This window comes from Brachypodium distachyon, chromosome 1 (genome assembly GCF_000005505.3).
Source record: "Brachypodium distachyon strain Bd21 chromosome 1, Brachypodium_distachyon_v3.0, whole genome shotgun sequence".
Taxonomy (NCBI): domain Eukaryota; kingdom Viridiplantae; phylum Streptophyta; class Magnoliopsida; order Poales; family Poaceae; genus Brachypodium; species Brachypodium distachyon.
In genome coordinates, this window is record NC_016131.3 from 12,467,349 (window position 1) to 12,484,025 (window position 16,677).

Here is a 16,677-nt window from a genome sequence, read left to right on the forward strand (position 1 = left end):
CTGTTCAGATCGCTACGTGCCTGCCGGCCGGCCGTCGCTACTCTAATCTTGTGCGCATCCATGCGTACATAACCCATGTATCCATCACTTACCGGGGGCTACCACTTCACCGGCACCGGCCAGCACGTACGTGGCGAACGTCATTATCTTGGCACACTGAGGCCGGCGCGCGCGGCCATGTCGTCGTCGAGACGGTGGGCCTCCTCCCCCGGCAGCACGGACCTGCTGCCATCCCGGTCGTCGGCACTACTCCCCACCGCGGCGCTCTCGCCCGCGCGCCACAGCTCCCGACGATCCGTTTCTTCCCGCTCCGAACTCGAAGAACAGGCCACAGGCACCGGCGTCGGCCGCTCCCTATGGCCTTCCTCCTCCAGCAATTCCAAGAAGAAGGCTGCTTCTCCTGCTCCGTCGCCCTCGCCCGCGGCAGCCGTAGCCACACTTGCCGACCACCTCACCAACGACGCGACCATGGACGAGTCGCTCCAGTCGCTCTCCCGCCAGCGCAGCTGCACCGAGCTCCGGCGCTTCGCCGACGCCGATGCCGCGGATGCCGACGCCGACGAAAGGAAGATCGGCAGGTCGTCCGGCAAGTCCCACGCGTTCGGGCGCTCCATGCGCTTCCTCCCGTCCACGAAACCGGCCGGGGTCACGCTCACGCCAGGCCGCGTCGCGCCGTCCGACCTCCGCAGGCTCAACGGGGCCGCGCTGGACGCCCGCGCCGACGCCGCCAGCTCCGGGTCCGAGTGCAGCGAGGCCTCCAGGGGATCGATCACCACGACCACGAGGTCGGCGATCCCCAAACCGAGCTCGCCGATGATCGGGCGCACGAGCTCGGTCCGTCTGCTCGGGTCCAGCAACACGCAGTGGGCGCTCTCGCCGGGCCGGCGGAGCAGCTCGCCCTTGAAGACGCTGGCCACGGTGCCGGAGCCCAAGAGCAAGAAGAGCTTGCTAAGCATGGGTTGGGGCCATCTCTTCAACCGGAGGAAGACGGGCACGGACTCCGACGCTTACGTTCCCACGACTGCGGCCACCGTGTCGTCGTCCTCGCCGGTGCCACGGAGCGGCGGAGTAGGCGAGGCAGGACATCAGATGAGGATGATGCATTGTCAGGTTTTGCGCTGGCGCTTGGTGAATGCCAAGGCAGACACCGCGTGCAAGAACAAGCTGGCCAACGCCGAGGTATATATACGTCGATTTGATCGTGAAATGCAAATGATAATCCCCTAAACACGTATTTGTTTTTTACTTTATCGTAGGTTCAGTTGATGGGTACATGGGCCAGCGTGTCAGAGCTAAGAGGAAAGGTTGCAAGGAAGCGAGTGCAGATCGAGAAGGAGAAGCTAAAGATTAAGCTGAACGCCATACTTTCTTCTCAGGTATTGTATACTCTAATTTCCCCTGATTCGATGTCCGTCTGTTCTCGATCTAATAAATTTGCTGTCGAAATGTTCAAAGTTTTGTTACATGGTGCACCAATCATTGAATTAATGGACAATCCTACAGGTGAGGGATTTGGAGAGCTGGGGGCAGCTTGAGAAGAAGCATGCCTTTGCTTTGGACTCCACGGTGGATTCCGCTAAGGCAGCCGTTTGCAGGCTTCCTCTTACCAATGGTGCAAAGGTATGCATGTTTGGACTTGGGCTGAAAGTTTCTGGTTTCTGTCAGATAACTATTTAGCCAGTACTGTTACGTTCAGATGGGCACCAAATTAAGGTACATATGGCGCGCATCTACTTGCCGCATACATGTAACATCAGCTAACTGAATCCATGTACAGGTATCCCTGCCGGCAATGGCATCCATACTCGAGCAAATGTTCGAGCTCGCAATGACGGCAAGGATATCAGTTCGCTCATTTAACCCCGTGGTAAATAAAACTAGAGAAAGAATTATTGTTTTCCAAAGGAATCAAAGGAGTATCATCTCTGTATTTTTACTGAACTAATCCCTTCACGGAAATCTCTCCATGATACATTATACTTCAGGCTCAAGATACAGCAGTGCTAATGTCGCAGCTGGTGCGTGTGGCGAGTGAAGAGCGAGCTCTGTTACAGGAGTGCCTTGAGCTGCTCGGCCGGGTCTCTGCACTTCAGGTAGGTTTGATTTATCATTTACGTGGAATTGTACGTATGCACTGCTTCTTAATCAATAACTTCTTGAATTTGTTTATAACAAATTGTGGTGCAGATTGAAGAACAGAGCTTGCTCTGCCATAAGGTGCAGTCGTCGTCGCTGAATCTCATGACAGTATAGTCGTGTACGGTCACAGACGAAAATGTTCATAACGAACTGGGAAATGTTCCATAGGCCTGGGTTCCAAAATCAGATAATAATCGGAGTAATGGTGCCTCTAGAAAGAAGACAACAGTACATGCTGCCTGCCGTGCTCTCTCTTACAAGCTAGTGCAGAGCTGGAATTGTGATGGTTTTTGTAGCCGTTTAAAATGCTAAACAAGACTGTATTCAAATATGAAAAATATAGGGAGAGAAAGTAGTCTAAAATATTGCCTCCCCGCTGACTTATTACACGCCTTCCGATTCTTTTTTTTTCCGAGAAGCACGCCTTCTGATTCACGTGCAACATTGTAGAGGAATGGCCCTCACATCGTCCCCTCCGGGAGGCTTGGGGGAGATACCATACTGGTGCCCTAGATCACCACCAGGCTAAGTCACGAGAGGCTGCCGATGAGAGGGGCGGTAGAGAGCTCGTCCACAGATCAAACAAGGTGCATGGGCCGGGAAAGTACTTAGTGGGGATAGATTGTATATATGATACCAACCATTTTGAGCCCTTCCTCAGATCCAGAGTTCACCTCTGACAACCTCTCTCGACGCGGTCCTTTAGCACCCGACTCTCATGCCACTCACGTGTCCCTCTTCGTGTGGTGACCTCCGTTGTTAGTCGGGGCTCCACCAACCTCCCCTCTACCCCCGTCACCTATCTCCATCGGTGTGAGGGTGCAGGAGTCCATGGAGCTCCTTTCCCTGCTAGGGTACCCGGATCCGTTCGTTCTGCACTGCTACGGAGTTGTGTCCTCTTCTATTGCATGATGTGTGTCGCACGATTCACGAACATCCTGATATGGTTCGGCTATCTTCTCGCTTCCGATATGCTAGAGTAGGTCCTCGTCTTTCAAAATTCCCGGAGAAATGTAAGGTCTATGTGCCAATAATGTGACGATGTCTGACTGTTTGAGGGCGCCGCCCACCTCCTCAGGGAGCATTGCCTTTGGATTATTGCTCGCACGCATCAATGAGTTCAAGGGAAACCCTTTATCTAGCTTGCCAGATTGACGGCAGTGGTGCTCCTGTGCTATTACCTACTTGAAGGTGCTTCTTTAATTGTTCGTGATTTGTAGTCGAGGTTGCATTCCAACTCTCTTCTTCACTCCTAGTTAGCTCCTCCAAAGTTTCTACCTTACCGCTACTCGGTTGCCTCTATTATCATCTTGTTGTTTAGTGCGCGCCCTTCTTTTACACTCCCCTCAAGGCACATAACCACCCTTTGGGTGGAGATAAGTTCATCAGCGGCACAATGTGTGTAATCTTTCTGTGTGTGATCGAGGAGCTGAAGTCTTATCTTGTCCTTGTGTACTCTCCCCAATTCCTGTAGAATTCTATCGTGCTTCTGATGTTGAGTACTCGAGGGCTCAGTGCTAGTGATGGCATGGCCCCTTGTTTGGTGCTACATTGCGAAAAAAAATTTGCCTAGCGATTTCGGTGACTGCGATGTGTGTACTCACTTTTTAGATCTTGTGAACTTTCTTCTGTGATGTTCTCCTGTCGTATGCGCAACCATTGACAACCTTCTCTTCTTGTGCTGCCTTGTACATGGTCAGACGAGGAGAAGTACACTTAGGACCTGTGGTTAACAACTTAAAAATAATCAGGACCCACAAATGCATTTTCAAAATTTAGTACTCCCTCCGATCCTAAATTTTTGTCAAAATATTACATGTATCTAGACGTTTTTTAAGAATAGATACATCATATTTTGACAAATTTGATTCAAGAATTTTGGATCAGTAACTAACTTGGCACATTTAAAAACGAATTAGCACCTCGAATGTAGTTTATTCTTTTTCTAATTTACCATATGCAGTGCATTAACGCAGCATTAGTATACTCAAACATAAACTTTCTTTAACCTCCATCAACGACCTCATGATGTGCAACTTCCTTCTTTTCTGCGAGAAATACGTTTCGAGCGTTGACATGCAGATGCCGCAACGTGAACACGCTGGAGAGAACTTCCGAGGTACAGAGTTGCGCGCCAATTGAAAATGCTACTCGCGTAAAGAATCTAATCCATAGTTGGAGGCCATGAATGAATGCCATGGTTTAGGCACATGTACGTACGTGGCTAGCTTACGTTAACTGCCAACGAGGACGCGAGTGTGTTCTCACAATCTCTCTATATAAACGAGAACAGAGGCATTGTCGAGAGCTGCGTACTGTCTCTTGACGCACGGCAAGATGGTTTCTTCCAATGGGATGGCCATCTGCCGTGCCCTGTCTAGCTGCATTCTCTTCCTGGCTTGTTGTTGGCTGTGCGTGCACGAGGCGGCGGCCGAGGGCTTGGTTCCGGCGCTGTACGTGCTCGGCGATTCCCAGGCGGACAACGGGAACAACAACCACCTGGTGACGCTGCTCAGGGCAGACTTCCCGCACAACGGCGTCGATTACGGCCGTGGGAACAAGGCCACCGGCAGGTTCAGCAACGGCAAGAACTTCGTCGACTTCCTCGGTGCGTTATATATATATGCTCATGGGTTATGCGTTGCCTCATTCGTTCAGTTTTAACTTGAGTGCGCGTAGTACATTTGAATAATCTTGCTCTTTTTTAATAGCAAACCCGTTCTTAATAAGGGAGACGCTTTATATTTGAATCTAGTTCTGCATATATCTCGGCATTATTTGAAGGGGAATTTACATTTCTGCATTATGCAATGTTTAGGTATTTAGATTTATCGCGCGCAGTCAGAGTGCAGAAATATTAGCGAGGATGTCTGAGCGTCCATGACGGCATGTGCTGCTCATTTTGTAACATGCGTGCCATCTCTGACTAAATCTAATTATAGCTTGAATTATTTTGATCAATGAAGTAGCGTTGACCAAGTAGTTATGAAGAAACTTCCTGCACAACAAAGTCGTGCTGTGCACATCCTTGGCCACCTGAGACTCCTATGATTTTTCCACCTCACCTCACCTCGTACGCACAAATCTTTCAGCAAACTTTACTCCAATTTTTTCTAATCCCATCAACCTGATCATCCCATAGATCGCCACCATCTACTTCTCCGTAACCTCGTCAGATTTGCATGACTGGTTCGTTGGCCTTTGACATGCTACGGCATGTGTGTAATACTCTATCCATTTCAGTTTCGGCCAAAAAAAAAAAGATGTGTAGTTTCTATTAGGATTAGTCTCACATTGCTAAATTACAGACCCTTCCACACGAAACGAGGATGGAAGTGGAAGAGAGGTGCTATGACATGTGAGTCTGCCCTGCTGCTGCGTTGGCATTGAGCAAAAATTTGATCTGGAGTGTTACAGTGTGCCAGATTTGGAGCAAGATGTTCGATAGTGGGATTATCGGTGGTTTCAGTCGCTATTGCGAGTGGTGGAGGCTTAGTGGCTTTTGTATCTAGTTGTCGTCTCATTTTCCATAATTAAGTGCACAATTAAATTCTTCAATATGAATTATGGTGTTACCTTGACTTAGGTAATTGAGTGGACAATATATTCTTCAATATATATTTTTGTGATACCTGACTTGGGATTTTCCAAAGGAAAAAGGCTTTGTACACCCTTGTATACGTACAACAGTGTCAAAATATTGTACATATCGTGTTGCACATGAATGACATCTCGTTGCATCTTATGCCCCCTCCGTCCCATACCAAGTGTCGAAATATTACATGTATCTAAACGTATTTTAGTATATAAATACACCCATATTTAGATAAATTTGAGTCACATAAGGTGAGCTGGAGGGAGTATAATGAACCTATAATCCTTCTCAAAATAAGAAAGTAACAACCACGAAGTTGGCTTGAGTCACGTATTCACCATAATCAACAACGTACTGTTTTATTCTTAGAGCGTTGTCGAATTACTTCTTTGGGTGTGTGGAACAACGAGGTGGAGCCTGCAACGACGGCGGCGGCGGGGCATTCCCCTCCCATGCGCCTTGGAGGGCACGGGCGCGCTCAGATCCATGGAGGCGCGCGGCCGGCGGCACGACCTGGAGTTGGCCGGAGGGAGTTGGCAAGGTGGACGGAGCGTTGCGTGATGGTGGTGGTTGGAGGCGTGGCTCGCGAGGCCAGCAAGGTGGCGGAGCGGCAGGATCCCCTTCCGGTGGCCCCTTCTTTGGGGCGGCGCTTGCTCCGCGCGCGCGGATCTGGGTCTGTATCCCGATCTGCTGGGGCGGGCTGGGGCCTGCTGGTGTCGCGCGTCCGGCAAGCGCGGACAGCCATGGCGAGGGCAGGTGGGGTGCGGGATCACGTAGCGAGAGTGGGCCGGCGAGGTGGATGGGGCGACGAATTTGCTAGGCGCGTCATGCGGGCATCAGGTTCGTTGCTACTTTTGGGGCGTTCCAGCCGGGGGGCGTCGGGCTCTGAGGCGTCGGCGGCGCCATGCAGCGGTGGTGGAGGGGGTTCTGGTTAGGCCTACGGGGACGACGACATTTCCGAACGTCGTTATTCCTTGTTGAAGTCGTCGCGGTGCATCTCTATTCCAACCTACTGTATCCTTGGCATTTGAGGTGTCTTCAGGCGAAAGCTCAGATCCGGTTTTTTGAACTTTGGATCTCTCGTGTGACGGGGGTGGATGTGATGCGGTGACTCTGGATGGGGCTTGGCCAGAGAGTGCAGCTTCGATTAGCGCCGGCTCGTGGATACGCGAGTGTACTTGTCGGCATAGGCGGAGACAAGCCCCAGGCAAGGTGGGCCAAGGCCTGGGGCTTGGGTTTTTTTCCTTTGGAAAATTGTGATAATTGATGTTTGGCATGGGGCTTGTCCTCCTTAATTACTATTGCTTAACCACATGCACTATGATAGCCCTGGTCTAAGTTAGTTCCTGGCTCCGCCGCTGCTTGTCGGGGTGACCTCTTCTTCGCTCCGGTCGTCGGAGAAACCCGGCTCTGCCTACCATCTTCTGGCGTAAGTAGTCGTTCCCTGTCCAATGTCGTTGGAATGCGCGGCAGTTCGCTTTTACAGTTGTCACTTGTTTGGCGGCTTTTATTTGAATAAGCTGTGCATTATTCGGTTTTCGGCTCGGTTTCTCTTATAAATGGAACCATTATATTTTTCTTAATGAAATGCAAGAGCACCCTGCCCTCTTGACGAGGTTCCGTAAAAAAATTGCATTGTAAGGGTTGACATGTTATGTTTATACATGATAAAAATTATACACTCAAATGATAAAGTTTGGACCATGAGCATCATTGGTAGAAAGACATGATTAATCTACCCAATAATCATGCAGTAGAATTTTTTGAACCAGTCTTACTGCATCTAGAAGTACATAAGTATACAGAGTCAAGTCATGTTTTGAGCGTGAGAGAACCATTCAAATCAAGTTTATGTTGTGAGTCGGGTGGTTAATCAACGTTTACATCGGACATGTCGGTCAAGTGTAGGTTATATTAGCTTAGCTTGTATCAGGAATTAAATTTCAGATCATTTCCTAGCCGATGGTCTCTATCTTACACGAAATTTAAGTTCACATTTGAATGGGTGGATCGATTCTTTGCAGTACATGATTATTCTATTGCTACCCCCTATTTTTCCAAAAAAAATTAGTCGGCCGATTGTTTGCAGTAATAGGCAGTATGCACGATTTTTGTTTTCTAAAAAACAACATAATTATGGCTCGTTCAAAATTGCAGCCGAACATCTCAACCTGGCCAGCACTCCCCCTCCGTATATGTCCATCCGCAACAACCCAAGCAACAGGTTCATATATCCGAGCGGTGTCAACTTTGCTTCAGGAGGTGCAGGGGTATCAAGTGAAACGAACAAGGTAAAACGGGGATTCGGAGGCGCCAAACTACTCAATGACCCATTCAGGTCGACTAACTTCTTCCATAAATGTTATTTGCATCCATCTACAGGGCCAGTGCATTAGCTTCGATCAGCAAATTGATCAACACTACTCTGGGGTGTATAAAGCATTGGTCAATCAGCTCGGTCAAAATATGACTTTGGCCCGTTTGGCCAAATCGATTTTCACCGTTGCCATCGGTGGCAACGACATACTTAACTACGTCCGTGGAGCAAGCCGCCTGGTGCGTTTCCTAAGGTTTTTCAGGTATCGTCCGTCTCCTGAGCAGTTCATCGCCTCGTTGGCTCAGTCCCTGGAAGGCCAACTGGAGGTATGGAAACTTCTTGGTTCAGTGTTGCATTTTTCAACATATTTTTGCCTGTGCTGGGATTAACACGACACGAATTCGTGTTGAGTTTCTCAGAGGATGTACGCCCTTGGGATGCGCAAGCTGTTCGTTGTTGGAGCGGCGCCGCTTGGGTGCTGTCCGGTGCTGCGGAAGGGGACCCCCAGGAAGGAATGCCACGCCGAAGCAAACGAATTGTCAGCTCAGTACAACGTCGAGGTGGCCGCCCGCCTCCGTGATATGAGGGCGCGGCACCCGGACATGCGCTACTCCTTTTTCGACGGATCCACTGCCTTGCTCGACTACATCAAGGAACCAAAAGCAAACGGTACATATCAACATACTGGAGCCATCAATATTAATTCTCCTCTTTTTCTTGGCAAGATTTACTTCCTTGTAATTTTATACAGCACTGCTAATCATATAGACATCTAACGAATTGAATCTGGGCTTGTCTCTTTCCGTGATAGGTTATGCTGTGGTCGATAGGGCGTGCTGCGGGCTAGGAAAGAAGAACGCCATGTTTAGCTGCACTCCCGTAAGCAGCCTGTGCGAGAACCGCACCAACCACATATTCTGGGACTTCGTACATCCCACGGAGATTACTGCGCAGAAGCTGATGGCACTTGCCTTCGACGGGCCAGCACCATTGGCTACGCCGATGAATGTTCGGCAGCTGATAAGTGCCACTTAGGAGTGCATTGCCGATATTCATGAATCCATGGAAAATGATTTGTACTCTTATCAATAGGATTTCTATTGATTGTTATTATTATTTTTTTGTTTCGGGGGAATAACTATTGATTGGACAGTCATTTGTAAACTAGTAGGACGGCAATCAAATGTGCATGTGCCAGCATCTGCTAGACCTTTCTTTACCACATCTTGGGTAATTTAGACAAACTTTTATATAACCGGACGCATGCAGGGTGTAGTTTTCGCAGGCACAAAAATACAATACATTGAATTAGTTATTGGACTATTCAATTATAAAAATATATAGCGTTGCGATATCGTAATTTATTGAGACAATATCCTTCGAGCACCAAATAGTGCCATGCTGTGCTTCGGGAGGGGCGATCCGTGAGGAATAATACTAGCCGCCACGCCCCGTACGAATTAGCGAAGGGGCTTTTAGGTAATGTTTCGTAAAATATTGCCTATGTGGCAATGATCAACCTACCATGTGTGCATGTCAGAGATGGCATGGTGCAGTATGGGGCCTTTGGGCCTCCAGGGACTTATTGTGAAAACCAGAAGTTTATTTTAGACACAAATATGCATCTTATAATATTAGTATTTAGCTCTAAAATAATAAGTATGACTTCTGATGTAAATTAGGGGTTAACTAGTTGACGAAGCACCGCAAGCTAAGCTCCCTACATGCACCTTATTTTTGCTACTCTCAGTTTTTCTGACTTTTGGTTACTTTTCAAGACTTCTCTTAACTTGTAGTTTTCGCAATTTTCCTGAACTTTTAGTTTTCTAAATTTTTAAAATTTGAAACTATTCACAATTGTTTTGAAAATAACTTTCAAAACACAAACTCTTGTAACAACTCAATTTAATATTAAATTATTAAGATTTAATCTAATATTTTTTTTCGAATAGGGAAACGATCCCCGGCCTCCGCATCAATTGATGCACACGGCCATTTTTATTGCAAAGTGATCAAAAGTCATACAATTCACTGATCAGTGATAGACGATAGTCGATACAAAGTCAAAGTCAAGTCAACAAAATAGCTCAAACAAGACGAAATTATGCATATAGGCGTCTAGTACACCACCAGCCAGCCTGGTTGAAGATATCCAGAGCGATCATCTCTAGTCGGTTGCATTGAGTAACCAAAGGCTCCCGCAGATCCGTAGGAATCAGGAAAGCCCAAAGTCGGATCCAATGGTAGCCCTGAAAACGACCTGCCAAAAATGTGGAACTCTGGTTCTATTAAAAACAATATCATTTCTGCAGTTACAGATAGCCCAACAGAAGGCCGAAACTCCCATTCGAATATGAGCCTTATTTTTTTTATCTAACCCATTAAACCAGTTGCCAAATAAATTAATAATCGAAATAGATGGATTTAAAAATATTAAGTTAAAGTGTAAGTCAAAATATAAAATAGACAAAAAATGGCGAGCCAGAACGCATTTGGCCGCCGTCGCGCCAGGCCTACATCATACATATGAACACTTACCCGATCGAGATCAAGAGAGAGGCGCGCGTACGCCAAATCATCGAAGAGGACCGCAGGGAGACTCGTCCCATGCTATACGCTCGATGGTCGACTCGGTCGCTATGCCATTGACATGCCGTATTCTCCACACCGCACAACCCACGCAAGCTGCCATACACAACAACGTACGCCACTAGCTCCTCTCTCCGGCGCTCTTCTCGGTACACACCTAGCTTAATATTTTGTATCACACAGCAGCAGTAGCACGCTTCACCCCGCAGGCACGGCCTATAAATCGCCGCCCAACAAACCGGTTGAATTCATTGTGTACCGCCTTACAGATTGGAGTAAGAAGATCAGCACGATCAGTCCATATAACACTTGATAATTTGAGCAATGGGTGGCAATGGTGTAGTACCTTGTCGCTCCGTGCCTATGGTGGCCTTCATGGCTGCTTTGTTCCTCTTGGCAACGGCGGCGGCCTCGGCGTCCGTGCCGGCGTTGTACGTGTTCGGTGACTCGCTCGCCGACGTCGGGAACAACAACCACCTGCTGACGCTGCTCAAGGCGGACTTCTCCCACAACGGCATGGACTACCCAGGGGGCAAGGCCACCGGCCGCTTCAGCAATGGCAAGAACTCCGCAGACTTCCTCGGTGCGTATTTTCGTCAATCATTCTGCCTCGGTGCATACTTAATTAATTAACCTTCTGTTAGTACTATCGCGCGCGCGGCCATTTTGAACATACTCTAATACAAGACTCAATCAGATGTCTATCATAAAGACCATGCCATGTGTATCATAAAGACCATGCCAATGCATAAGGCATTGCCAATTCACGAATGGAGAGAGAACTTCCTTGTTTGTATGCATGGCACCGTGGGAACAGCATAAGCTACGTCTGTTAAACAGATCTTAGTAAGTGAGCACACGCTTAATTTGTCATGGATAAAGCATCATCCAATTTGTCCTGCTCATTATGTCGTGGAATGTTTACATACCATTTAATTTTGAGAAAAACAATATCACGTTGCCAGTTTGGAGCTACTAGCTTTTGCTAGCTGGAGACAACGTAGATTGATAGGCAAATTCACTGCATACGTACAGATTTGACAGCCATAAGGAAAGATTCTTCTATATCATTGTTTTCGTCTGGTAATGTCTTTCGTCCAAAGAAACAGAAACATAGCTTTCCAGTACTCCCAATTGGTAATTTCGGGCCAGTGAACACAAATTTGGATCCATCCTACATTTTTCCTTCGGAGGGATCAGATTGGCACGTATGGTGTACGTTCTTGCAATTATAATAGAGGGTTATAATATATTTCGCAAAAAAAAAGTAGAGGGCTATAATAGGGACGACGCGTACAGGTCTTCTCCAAGTTTTATGTCGACTGCCAAAATTTCCTCTTTCAGATAGAGTTTCTGTAACTTTAGGTATCGCTAGGCTGGAGTACCACATACGAAAAATCTGCAAAATTTATTAATTGAACTCGGAAGTTGCTTTGCACACAATCAAAGACTTCCAGAACTAACATGCATGTAATTGAACCTGGGGTCCGTTAAATTTCTACATGAGTCAACAGTCCAAAATCTTGATTACATCTTGATATGTATGCATGCAGCCGAGAACCTCGGACTGGCGACGTCCCCACCGTACCTCGCCATATCCTCAAGCAGCAACGCCAACTACGCGAACGGCGTCAACTTCGCTTCCGGTGGGTCGGGAGTCTCCAACTCCACAAACAAGGTATAGCTAGCTAGTTTATCTGATGCCGTGCGAATGGTCATATTCCAGTTAGCAGATCTCAGGAACTGACGTGTGAAATGAATGGAATCTTGCACGTACAGGATCAGTGCATCACGTTCGACAAGCAGATCGAGTACTACTCCGGCGTGTACGCGTCGCTAGCACGGAGCCTGGGCCAGGACCAGGCCATGAGCCACCTGGCTAAGTCCATCTTCGCCATCACCATCGGCAGCAACGACATCATCCACTACGCCAAGGCCAACACCGCTACCGCCAGGGCCCAGAACCCCTCTCAGCAGTTCGTGGACACGCTCATCCGGTCCCTCACGGGCCAACTGCAGGTAACATATATATGTTCCCTCCAAAGACTTGTTGGGCTCCATCTGTTGGAGTCCGAGATATATTGTGGCACTGAGTCAGTGAGTCCTGACAAATCTTTGGATGGATGAATATGCAGAGTCTGTACAATCTTGGGGCTCGCAAGGTTCTGTTTCTTGGGACTGGGCCGGTGGGGTGCTGCCCGTCTCTGCGGGAACTGAGCTCCAGCAAGGACTGCAGCGCCCTGGCGAACACCATGTCGGTGCAGTACAACAAGGGGGCTGAGGCCGTGCTGAGTGGCATGAGCACGCGGCACCCGGACCTGCATTACGCGCTCTTCGACTCCACCGCCGCGCTGCTCCGATACATCAACCAACCTGCCGCATACGGTAAAATACACATAGGAACCTACCGGTAATATATAAGGGGATGTATACTCCATCGGACAGCCTTCTTGACTCTAGCTAGCTCGTGATGATCCAGGTTTTGCTGAGGCGAAAGCGGCGTGCTGTGGTTTGGGAGACATGAACGCAAAGATCGCCTGCACCCCGCTCAGCAACTACTGTGCCAACCGGTCAGACCACGTCTTCTGGGACTTCTACCACCCGACGGAGGCCACCGCGCAGAAGCTCACCAGCACGGCGTTCGACGGATCCGCTCCATTCATCTTCCCTATCAACATAAAACAGCTCAGCGAGATATAGGCTAGGCAGAGATACTGATTCTGCGTGTAAACAGATGCAGTGTGTTCTCACGACGTATATATGTGTGGAAGAAATTCAATACAGTAATAGATATCTTGCTTGAGGAAGGTCAGTTGCAACATGTCTGTGGACGTCGTCTTTGTCTCGTAATGGCTTGGATAATGAAGGCACATCTCGCCTCCACAGCATTTTGCTGCGTGTTTAACAAGTTTTGGAACCGCGGTACTTGCAAGTTGGGTATAATGTGTACATCCAGAAAAGGTAATTGAATGTTCTGTGCAATTATCTCTTTTTTCGGTTGTTGAATAGACTCTGTGAAAGTGGAAATCCTCGCTCTGGAACCGGCAAAAGCATGAACGCTCCCGAGTCCTGACGGTAAAGAGAGCACCACCGTGTTTTGGTGCGTCCGTCTCCGTGGTCCGTCACCCGCTTATCATCCACACCACATGTACACCCGCGTCGCTGGCAGCAGAGGCCAGAGGCCCAACAAACCGGCCAACACCGCTCAACTCAAACTCCCGAGAATGCCAGATTATCCACTCCTCCTCCTCCCCCTTCCTCCCCTCCCACCATGATTACCACCGCCCACATCTCCAATCCCCCGTCCCCGTGCCGCCCCTTCCACTCCCACTCCCCCTCATCCGCCGCACCACTCCCACTCATCCGCCGCCACCGCCACTCCAAGCCCTTCTCCACCGCCGCCGCTTCCCCGTCGGACCTCCTCGCGAGCGTAGAGTCCGTCGCGTCCGCTGCCTCCGTCCTTGCTTCCATCGTGCTGGTCCACGAATCCGGCCACTTCGTCGCCGCCACCTCCCGCGGGATCCACGTCTCGCAGTTCTCCGTCGGCTTCGGCCCGGCCCTCGCCCGCTTCCGCCTTGGCCCCGTCGAGTACGCGCTCCGGGCCATCCCGCTCGGGGGCTACGTCGGCTTCCCCGACGACGACCCGGACTCCGGCTTCGCGCCCGACGACCCCGACCTCCTCCGGAACCGCCCCGTCCCCGACCGCCTCCTCGTCGTCTCCGCCGGCGTCATCGCCAACCTCATCTTCGCCTTCCTCATCGTCTACACCCAGGCTCTCACCGTCGGCGTCCCTGTCCAGGCGCTGCTCACCGGCGTCCTCGTCCCCGATGTAATTTCCGGCTCCGCGGCCGCCCGCGCAGGCCTGCTCCCCGGGGATGTCATCCTCGCGGTCCCCGGCGCCGCGCCAGACCCGTCCGTGCCCGCCCTCGTCGACCTCATCAAAGCCAGTCCAAATAAGAAGGTCCTCGTTACCGTCTCAAGAACCGGGCCTGGGGCATCAGACAGGCAGTCGCTTGACCTCACCATCGTGCCGGACACGAGCGCCGATGGGACTGGACGCATTGGCGTGCAGCTCTCCCCAAACTTCCGGGTCACGCGCGTCCACCCGAGGAACCTGTCCGAGGCCACTGTCCTCGCCGTGCGCGAGTACACGGCGTTGGGCGGGACGGTCCTCGAAGGGCTCAAGCAGACGTTTCTCAACTTCTCGCAGACGGCGGAGAAGGTCTCAGGTCCTGTTGCCATAATCGCTGTCGGGGCGGAGGTGGCCAGATCAAGTGCGGACGGCTTGTTTCAGTTCGCGGCGGTAATTAACCTCAACCTTGCAGCAATAAACTTGTTGCCGTTGCCAGCTTTAGATGGCGGGACATTGGCGTTGATCCTTCTGGAGGCGGCCCGTGGTGGGCAGAAGATACCCCGTGAAATTGAGCAGAGAATCATGTCATCGGGGATATTGTTGGTACTCATGGTTGGCATTTTCCTTATTGTTCGCGATACACTCAATCTCGACTTCATCAAGGAGAATTTGTGATTCTTAAGGTGTAAACTAGATCACGGATATAGTGAAATGGCCAGCACCATGCATTGGATTTCTTGGAAAGGTTTGTAGTTCTGATTCCTTCTGCCCTTTGATGGGTTCGCTCTTGCAATCTTAGCTTGTTATACTGATTCATAGGTCCTTGTATTGTTGTTGTATATCAAGGTAAGCTTACGAAGTTACACTTGACTGTGTTTTTTTTTTGGCAAAAGGGGAAGTTATTCTGTTGGTACACAGATCAGATTAAAGTTCTTATGCGAACACTGTAGATATATTGACAGTACCTTATAGTGATGATGGTCCTGAACGGTTCTACCGACATTTAAGCCTACAGGCCTTGTTACTAGAATTTCAGTTTGGCTATACACCATTTCTGTTGGAAATAATATATACATAAGACATCATATGGTTCAAATTTTATGCACTTGGTTATTATATTGAAGTTTGGTTATGCACTCCATATAGAATAGCTTCAAACCATTCCCTTGATAGCATAAGCTGGTATGAATTACTGATCTGCGATCACTTTTTAGTTCGTGGCAACGGTATTGGGCCGGTGTGTGTGTGTAGAAGACAACATAGCGTTTTTCTAACAATGGCTAGAGAAATTTGTAATGAGAGTACAAGGAGGTACTGTGGAATGCTTTCTATCAAGAGAGAATGAGAAACGCATCTGAAGTTGACTCTCTCATGAGTGAAATGACTTTCTAGTCCTATTATACATATTCCATATGTCATTTTAGTATTGTAAGGCATCTGTACCCTTTTTATTTTTTCCAAGGAGACGGGCAGCGCACGCCCTTATTTCACCATCATATCTAGGAAATGAACGGGACGGTTGACAGTTTTGAACGAATAGATTTTTGGAGGTCCTAAGAGCATCTTCAATGCAAGGTGTTTTTAGGAAGGTGCTTGCACAAAATAAACTGGCTTTTGTGTTCTATAGGACAGGTATTTAATTAGTCACCTCTAGTATAGAAATAAGCACTGGAGTTTGAGAATAAACCGGTTTAATTTTGTATCACTACCTTGAGCACTCTGTTCCATTATTTGTCCATGTCCCACTTAAATGGACAAATAGCGAGAAAATAGAGGCCGTCCTCGGAGATGCCCTATTCCCTGGTGCCCGGCTACCAGGATTCAAAGTCTGAAAGACGAACACTTTTCAGTGAAGGGCACAGAAAATGAAACAAAAAGAAACTTGATAAGATATATTCTAGGTTAATACGGACTAAAAGGAGCATTATTTCTGTCGAGCAAATTGCATTTTCCTGGAGTACAAGACGCATGTCTACGTGCTCGATTTGATGTCACCGTTTTGGTTACGTCAATGATTTTATCCTTTGGTCTGAAACATACAGTAACTCTCTTTTCTCCATTCGGCAGGTCCTGTCCATGACAGAGATGTTGGAGTAGGACCTATCTATAAATGGAAGTAGTCTCTTTTACACGTTGAACGGTTCTTTTTTAAGGTCTCTCTTGTACACGTAGTATCTGAACTCA

The 16,677-nt window shown here is 48.7% G+C and overlaps 4 protein-coding genes across 4 annotated transcripts; all 4 read left to right on the top strand.

Annotated features, from left to right (window-relative positions):
* The first annotated feature begins 177 nt into the window (after positions 1–177).
* Positions 178–2,482, top strand: LOC104582000 (QWRF motif-containing protein 3). The gene is made up of 6 exons (XM_010231242.2): positions 178–1,179; positions 1,257–1,376; positions 1,504–1,620; positions 1,778–1,867; positions 1,986–2,093; positions 2,188–2,482. The coding sequence occupies exons 1-6, from the start codon at positions 178–180 to the stop codon at positions 2,251–2,253; spliced, it is 1,503 nt and encodes a 500-aa protein (XP_010229544.1). The 3' UTR covers positions 2,254–2,482.
* Positions 2,483–4,461: 1,979 nt separating this feature from the next.
* On the top strand, positions 4,462–9,273 carry LOC100826285 (GDSL esterase/lipase At5g55050). Its single transcript, XM_003559665.3, has 5 exons — positions 4,462–4,747; positions 7,892–8,025; positions 8,117–8,377; positions 8,471–8,720; positions 8,863–9,273. Exons 1-5 carry the CDS (start codon positions 4,477–4,479, stop codon positions 9,084–9,086), a joined length of 1,140 nt encoding a protein of 379 aa, XP_003559713.1. The 5' UTR covers positions 4,462–4,476; the 3' UTR covers positions 9,087–9,273.
* Positions 9,274–10,793: 1,520 nt separating this feature from the next.
* On the top strand, positions 10,794–13,575 carry LOC100826597 (GDSL esterase/lipase At5g55050). Its single transcript, XM_003559666.3, has 5 exons — positions 10,794–11,223; positions 12,194–12,318; positions 12,420–12,659; positions 12,776–13,025; positions 13,120–13,575. Exons 1-5 carry the CDS (start codon positions 10,965–10,967, stop codon positions 13,338–13,340), a joined length of 1,095 nt encoding a protein of 364 aa, XP_003559714.1. The 5' UTR covers positions 10,794–10,964; the 3' UTR covers positions 13,341–13,575.
* A 203-nt stretch (positions 13,576–13,778) lies between these two features.
* Positions 13,779–15,378, top strand: LOC100822930 (probable membrane metalloprotease ARASP2, chloroplastic). Its single transcript, XM_003562293.4, has one exon. The coding sequence runs from the start codon at positions 13,912–13,914 to the stop codon at positions 15,166–15,168; it is 1,257 nt and encodes a 418-aa protein (XP_003562341.1). The 5' UTR covers positions 13,779–13,911; the 3' UTR covers positions 15,169–15,378.
* The last annotated feature ends 1,299 nt before the right edge of the window (positions 15,379–16,677 follow it).